The sequence below is a fragment of the Nanorana parkeri genome, unplaced genomic scaffold, assembly GCF_000935625.1.
Source record: "Nanorana parkeri isolate BGI_ZX_2015 unplaced genomic scaffold, ASM93562v1 scaffold454, whole genome shotgun sequence".
Taxonomy (NCBI): domain Eukaryota; kingdom Metazoa; phylum Chordata; class Amphibia; order Anura; family Dicroglossidae; genus Nanorana; species Nanorana parkeri.
In genome coordinates, this window is record NW_017306722.1 from 478097 (window position 1) to 486071 (window position 7975).

The 7975-nt window shown below is 40.3% G+C and overlaps 1 protein-coding gene across 4 annotated transcripts in view; it reads right to left on the bottom strand.

Annotated features, from left to right (window-relative positions):
• The window catches only part of PTPN12 (protein tyrosine phosphatase, non-receptor type 12), a 44368-nt gene that overhangs the window by 13209 nt on the left and 23184 nt on the right, over positions 1 to 7975 (bottom strand). For all 4 annotated transcript variants that reach the window (XM_018560442.1, XM_018560441.1, XM_018560439.1 and 1 more), the window contains 5 exons: positions 7561 to 7703; positions 5245 to 5311; positions 5086 to 5163; positions 1821 to 1916; positions 659 to 741 (listed from right to left, as the gene is read on the bottom strand). In XM_018560442.1, the coding sequence (XP_018415944.1) occupies positions 659 to 741; positions 1821 to 1916; positions 5086 to 5163; positions 5245 to 5311; positions 7561 to 7703 (467 nt within the window). The remainder of the gene's footprint in view (positions 1 to 658; positions 742 to 1820; positions 1917 to 5085; positions 5164 to 5244; positions 5312 to 7560; positions 7704 to 7975) is intronic.

The window sequence follows — 7975 nt, forward strand, 5'->3', positions numbered from 1 at the left end:
TGCTTCTGAGACAAACAGAGAACATTCAAACTACATATAGTATATATTCCTTATGCAAACTCTGCTGCAAGATAAAACTCCTACCTACAAAAGCCCCACTAGAATGCAGTAAAATACACCCTCTGGCGCATTCCCCCATGCCGTACCAACAGTAAAAGGAAACCACTATGCAACAACTAAACAAACCGTAATCGTGACATTTATTCACCCCAAAGCAGCAATACAAAGCAAACTGTGTGTGTAATTGTGTGAAGACAGCACAAGATGCTTTTCCTTGTTTAAATATAAAAAGCAATTGGCATGTTTTCAGGAACTAAACACAATAAAACTGCAAAAGCTGCACTTTCAAATGTATAGTTCCTAGAAGTCAAATCATTAGATAACAGTGTACAGCCATCTTTCCCAATTTCTATACTGGGCATTTCTGCGATAAGACATTTCTATAATGATCAGTAAGCCTGTTCATTTACACAGACTACTATGCATCTTTATTAGAATCCAGTGTTTAAAAAGCTACTTGCAAGTCCTATAAAAAGTATGGTATACAAAACTGCAATCACAAATGAAAATGGAATTCGGCATTGCCTCTGGTACAGGTCCATTGCATTACTTATGACAGATTTAAGCCAGTGGGGGTAAACGTTAGTGTACTTCTTACCTCCGTATCCGCGGTGGCTTTGGTGGGGGAGAATCCATTTTCTCACTCTCTGTGCAAGCAGTTTGGCTCTCTGTATTTTCATCCTGCCAACAGCAGATGTTCGGTAGTAACAGCACCATTTACAGATTCAGCACACACCACAATGACGTTATGTAAACAGGTGACGTTAAGGGACTGGTCTATAAAAAAAAACTAAACTATTTTGTTGTTTTCCTAGGGAAATACTGATGGTTAGAACTTTATATAAAGCTGCTTAAGGAACTCTCACATTTACTTGCCATCCTACCAGATTTGATCACTTTTACCAGGAAGATGTATGAAGTAAAAAGAAAAGCTTTATTAAGGTGACGTCATTTTATTTGCCATATCTTCTCATTTAAAGGAGAACTATGAGGTGAGTGCTTTCATTCACCTCATAGTTCTAGCCGACCTGTGACAATGAGACTGTCACAGGCGGCTCAGTAGATCAGGAGGCTCTCTGCCGTGACAGGGGGAGGGGCTGGATTCCCCCCCGCTCCGATCCGCCAGCGCTGACTGGCGGAACGGACGGGGAGGGGGCAGGTACAGCTGGCTCTGCCTCTAGGTAGGCTGAGCTAGCTGTCAGTCACGCAGCTGGGCGGATCCAGACATAATTGTCGGGATCCGCTTCAGCTGCGGCGTCTTAGTATACTGCGAGCTGCAGCTTGCGGTATACTGAGCCTAGGGTGACGGGAGGACGCTAGTTTGTGTCCTTCCGTTACCCTGAGAACTATGGGGGAAAGCCTTAACATCATAGTTCTCCTTTAATCCTCATCAATCATTTATAAGCAGATGACAGGGAACATCTTTGTGTTAAATGGGGCAACTTGTCATTTAATAAAAAGTTACTGCGTTAGTCGCTAGAGCATTAAGCTGTATCTGGAGCTGGTTTGAATAAGAGCATCATGGAACCATCCATGGGCCATGGCTGAAAGTATATGTGCACCTGGCAACAGATGCAAGAAAAGAGGACAGGCCCTGCTGACTTTCATCTATGAAAGGGTGTGAAAGAAGTAGTGTTCAAGCTGGATACATAATGACATATGTATGTAGCATTGCAACAGTGTGACTTCTTGTTCCAGAATAAACAGTTTACATGACATGTTATCTATCAGTGCATTGAATCACAGAGAGCTGTACATACCAATCCATCCACTATCTTCCTAGACTCAGTCTCATACATTTGGAGCTGCTTTTCAAATAGCTGGGCTATAGCACGATGCACAAGTTCATACTGCTCCTGGAAAGAGAAAAAGTACATAGATATAAGGAAAAAAAATAGATCACATAATAGTTAAAAAATGTATGCATAGTTATGTTCAGGACTAAAAATTTAAACATTTTTTTTATTTCTCTTTAGTCTGGAGAATATAAAACTATTGAATATCAATTCTATAGGTCACATGCTTGCAGCCAGCAGTTGGTAGAATCATGTCCGTTCTCTACTATATTTTCCTTCACATTCAACAAGTTTGCTGTGAAAATACTTTACCATTCCTAGGACGAGGAAAGTTCAAAACTAGCCTTAAAGTGTATTTCTACTTTTGCAGCAAACACATGCAAAGCTGCATTTTTTAGTGCTTTTTACTTGATTAAAATCCTCCCTAGCTAACCCCAATTGTGATGTAATGGAGGGGGCTGGTGTGAAGTGATGGTTACTCTAATTAACCCTGTCTGTACTGTGCTGGCAGATTTCATGATTAGTTGTAAACTAGATGTGAACACTGTCTGTCCTAACAAAGGGTGTGTGACTTAGAAGCATTGCATGTTAATGAGAGGAAGCTCAAGACTGTGAGTAAAAGTAGAGTGGGACAAACTGCTCACAGTAGCCTGGAATCTCCACAAAAAAACATCTAAGGCTCCGCTCACACATTAGCACGCGCTAAACATAAAAAATAATTATTTCCCATGTGTGTTGTGCACACTATGGAGACAACCGCGTGGTATGAAAACAGGCGTCCCGCAAAAAAGTCCAAGCACGATTTTCTGGGCGGATTACTATAGCCAGAACGCGCGTAAATTTTTTAACCAAAAAAGAGTAGATGATGCTTGGACTTTCAGAAGAGGCAGAGAGTCAGTCAACAGAAGGTACATTTTAGGGATGCTTCGATACCACTTTAAGACTGAGTACCAACACTTTCTTTCAAGTACTCGCCGATACCAATAACCGATACTTTTTCTTAAAGGGACAGGTCACATTTTTTCTAAAGCAATACAAAATCATGATTTTAGGTCAGTTTCTTAATATTATGAAGAACATGAAATGAACATGAAATTAATATTTATCATGCCATTGCTAAGGCTTGTATACCCATAGTGGGGAAAATAGATGATCACAGACTCCACAGATGTCCAGACTCCAGACCAGAACACTGTATAGTGTGGCACAGCTATATCCAATTCTGCATACCTGGCTTTATATTATAAGAACTTTATAATATAAAGCCAGGTATGCAGAATTGGATACAGCTGTGCCACACTATACAATAATACACTGTTCTGGAGTCTGGACATGTGCTCATCTATTTTCCCCACTAGGGGGATACACGCCTTAGTTAGCAATATCTACATAGCTATATCTTTATTTTAATGTCTTAGGTCTTCTTTGTAAAATATTATATGCAGTTAAACAGCATTTTTGTGCCCAGCCCCCATGCAGTGCTGCGGTTTCGGGTCCTTGAAGATGGCGGACGCGGCACAGGTACTCGTTTTTTGTATCCGAGTATTTGCACGAGTACTCTCTCGGTAGGACACAAGGATTCCTAGACCGCTGCAGAGAAGGGGGAGAGAGGCTCTAGGATCTGATCTAAGAGAAAGCCAGCTTGACTGATCCGATGAGTATAGCTTTTTTTTTTAGCACCTATACACAAACGAGCAGTTAACCCTTGCAGTTCTTCTTTAACCACTTGCCGTCCGCCCGTTGTAAAAAACGGACGGAAGGCTCTGCAGCATTGGCGGGTTGCATTTTTTTCTGCTCTAGCGGGCACGCACGGGCAGAAAAGACCCGACCAATGCAAACACAGATAAACGTAAATACGTGCCCGGTGCCCCAGCGAGCAAAAAACGACAATTGCGCTAGACATGTTACATATCGCCGCGAACGTCGCAGTGAGAGCAATCATTTTAGGGCCATCAATCACTGCTAACACTAAACTGATGAGCGGTAACAGCTTTTAAAGTGTCGCCTATGGCCAATTTTGGGTATTATCGTTTGAGGTTTCGCGCGCGCGCACGCAATTTTAAGGCTTGACATGTTTGGTGTCTTTTTTATCCAACGTGACCCCGTCTTTTATATTTTACCAAAAAATTGGGTAATAATAAATGTTTTATCATTTAATATAGGGGAAACTGTTTTTTTTTTTAATTTCGGTGATTTTTCCTTTATAGTAAAAAAATTAAAACCCCAGTGGTGAATAAATACCACCAAAACAAAGCTCTATCTGTCCCCAAAAAAGGGTATAAAATTCATTTCAGTACAGCGCTGCTTGACGGAATAAATGTCAAAGTACCGCAGTGCTGAATACTGAAAAATGGCCTGGATGGGAAGGGGGTTTAACACCGCGCATGTCAACTGGTTAAGAGTAGACATTCCCATAGGTGCGTTAATATATTTAAGTGGCACCCAAGGCAGGAGTGTGTTGCTGCCATTGAAAACTACTTCAGCTCTTGCACCTGTATATACCTTTTGGTCTAGAGCTATTTTTTACATTTCGGCTATGTGCCTGTTTATTTGGTGATAACTTTGTCATTACTTCAGCTAAACTATGGGGTTTTTTTTACAGAACAAGGCTTTCTTTTCATGATATTGTTTTGCAAAAAATATTTTCTTTTCTATGCAAAAAGAAACCTAAAAAAAAAAAAAAATCCCTACTTTGATTAGTTTTAAAATAATGTGTTACTGTAAAGTATAAATATTATGCTATAATTTGTCCCGTTTATGACACTAAAATTAAGATGCTGGCACAAAGCATTTTTTTTTTTTTAAACGGGGATGTTTAAATATTAAATGGTTAAAACAGAAACAAAAATAAGGGTTAACTAGGGGTTATAAAAAAGGCTAAGTAAGAAGAAACTGTATTCATTTTTCCTGTGAGTTTGCATCAAATGATCTCATATGCAGATCAAAGGTCATTCCTTTGATCTGCATATGAATGAAACGAGAAATACAAAAGTAACAATCATGTTATAATGTTGCATTGAATCTCAGAATTAGCTTCTGTTTTTAAAAACACAGAACCTCAGTTTTTGACATCACCCCCAGAAGCAGCTGCTGCATTACTCAGCAAGTCTGGTAAGAGTGGAGGTGGGAACGGCAATACCCACAGAGGGAGAGGGACAGACATCATGCATCACTTTCACCATTGAACAAAAAGGCTGATGATGGAAATATGCATCACTTCATTGTATACCTTGGTTTGGACTGCTGAATGTCGCTGTGTCCTCATTTCTTGAATTAGGCTAAACACATTGAACTCTTCAGGTATTCTCTAAAAGAAATGAAACTCAGTAAATATGTTGTTTAATAGAATAAAAGCTGCCAATTATGCAATGTAAACTATGTTGCTTACCCGAGCTTTAAGCAAATTCCATGTATAATCTATTGCACAGATAGCCCCTGTCCTTCCACAGCCCGCACTGTATAAGAATAGAAAAATAAAAGTATACTTAACTAGGTGTGTGTGTGTGTTCTATGTGCACTGGTTAACGTTCACCTAAAAACCTTATAATTGATCAAGTGTAAATGGCTATGATGTTGCACAAAGCAACACCAACCCACAACACCCAAATAGAATACATGAACTTTTATTTTTGGCTACTGTATTCCAGTGACAGTAGGCAAGGTTGCAAAGTTTACTGATCTGTAGAAGTGGTCACCCCAGTCACTTGTATAAGAACTCAAAATTGTTGGGAGCAAAGGATTAGTTCTCACCACCTAACTCTGTGCCAAGTAATTGATATCTGATTACCCTCCATATTTTCTGTTACAGGATCCCGTTTACCTTAGGGCATACCTCCCTCTCTTTTGCTGCAGCTTATGTAAACCTGATAATAAAAGTGCTAAAATACATAGCTGTAACCAGGATTGGCGGCGAATGCCTCACGTCTTCCTGGACATTTCCTAGATATGGTTGCGTCATCTGTGTGAGGCACTAACTGGCTATTCAGTAAGGCAGTAATTTAGTGCCTCTACCTCACACAGACCACCGCTACCCACCTTGCCACTAGGAAGAAGTTGCCAGGAAGCAGCAGGTGGCCCATCACTGGAGGGGCCCAATGCCAGTTACATCGAAGTGTTCTGGCTTTTTTATTATCAGCTTTGATAAACCAGCTGCCAGGGAGGGGGAGGAGGTCCGCATGTAAAATAGACTTTAGGTAGCATTACAAACTTCCAGGCCCATTGTAAACAATGTGTCAAAAACAAAAGTCCATGTAATTAAGAAAAAGGTAAAGTACAGAAATGTCAGCATCGGATGAGTTTTAGCAATTTGTGTTTAGTTGATCAAATGACAAATCCTAACTCATGCCATCTTTAAAAGAAACCTGTCATATAGAGACTACCATTGTTGACCTCTACTTCTAAAAATACTTGTTACTTGAATACACAGGGTCATCATGACAGCTAACATTAAGGCCATTTCAGATCTTGGATGTGCAGTAATGTGTGGTAAAGGGTGTTATACGAGGGTAACTCTGACATTGAGATGTTCAAAACATAAGTAGTTTACGAATTATTTACTGCGCATGTGTTGAAATTCAACATCTTAGAAACTTATGCACAGCAGTTTCATTCCGCCTGGACTATTCCAGCAGCCGCAAGACACATTACGAAGTGACGAGTCATGGAGCTGCAACGAGAGCGGTTGTCCATCATTTTCTGGACAGGGGCCACGTTTTCTGGAGTGATTGCTGTAGCGGGCTTTCCCGTATGTTTTTAAAATCATAGAGCGGTAGTGCCCTCATTGCAGCTCCATGACTCGTCACTTTGTAATGTGTCTATGTTTTGAATCTCAACATTTTCAGATTTACCCTCATATAACGTAACATACAGTATTTTGCCATTATTTTGAATCATAGTAGTGATACCCCCTGCACTGCAGCACACTACAACACACTACAACACACGCCATGCTTTGCTTGCTCTACATTGAAAAATGGTACATGTCCGATTCCGTAAGGTGCACTGCCAGCCCATTCCAAATGAATGGCAAATGCAGCTCGTCATACCACATGGTTACCACAACACATAATGCAAATGGACCCTTAAGCTGCCCATACACCTATGGATTATCTGCAGATTTTCTATGGATCAGATGGAAAAATTGCAACAGATTCCTCCATCTACGCTTAACTGTGGGGATGGAGGAATCTCCCACTGGGCCAAGCTTCAGTATCTTGCTAGTCGGCCCCACTGGCTCTCAAAATACCTGAACAATGCCTACATCCAATAAGATTGTTCAGGTATTTTGACAGCCAGCAGGGCCACACAGTTTAGCGTAGATAGACGAATCTGTTGCACTTTTTCCATCTGACCTTAGAGAATCTGCAGATAATTTATAGGTGTATGGCCAGCTTTAGAGACAATGGAAGCTGGCGAACTGCATAATATTCAGGCAACGAGCACTTTGCCAAGGAATGGGAATGGTAGCTCCCATATTCCTCCCATGATAGGTTTTGGGTGTTTTTTTTTTTGTTTTGTTTTTTAATAATTCCACACGTCACCAAAATTGGAGATCCAGAAGAAAGAAAACAAGTTAGCATTTCCTTGTCTTAGCTATTTTATAACAAGGCAATACGGTAAGTAATTTGTTTTAAATTTATTAGCTAAAACTTGACATTTGTTTCCCCTTATCACAACCCTTTGCAGATCTGTTACTCTCTCATACCTGCAATGTATACATATGGGTACATCTTCATGAGCCTGATAATCTCTCATTAGACTAATCATATCCAAGATAGAATCAAAAGAAGTCGGAACATCATGATCTGGCCAGTTCACATAATGAAACTGCTTAATTCTTCGTGTCTCCTGAAAAATTACCATAACATACATTAGAATGCTATAAAAAAAAAAATGTAAAAACTTTTATGTAAAGAACTAGGGATTAAAGTGCATGGTAAGTACTTGAAACATGGTCTCTTTAATGGAGCTATAAAAAGGTTTAGAGATGAATGTCTCGCTTTCCTGTACACTTCCAAGACATGGGGGTGGCATCTGTGAGACAGAAGCACTAACTTTCTGCTCAGTGGGGCAGCTATTTAGTACCTCTACCTTACACAGACACCCCCCCCCCCACCCCC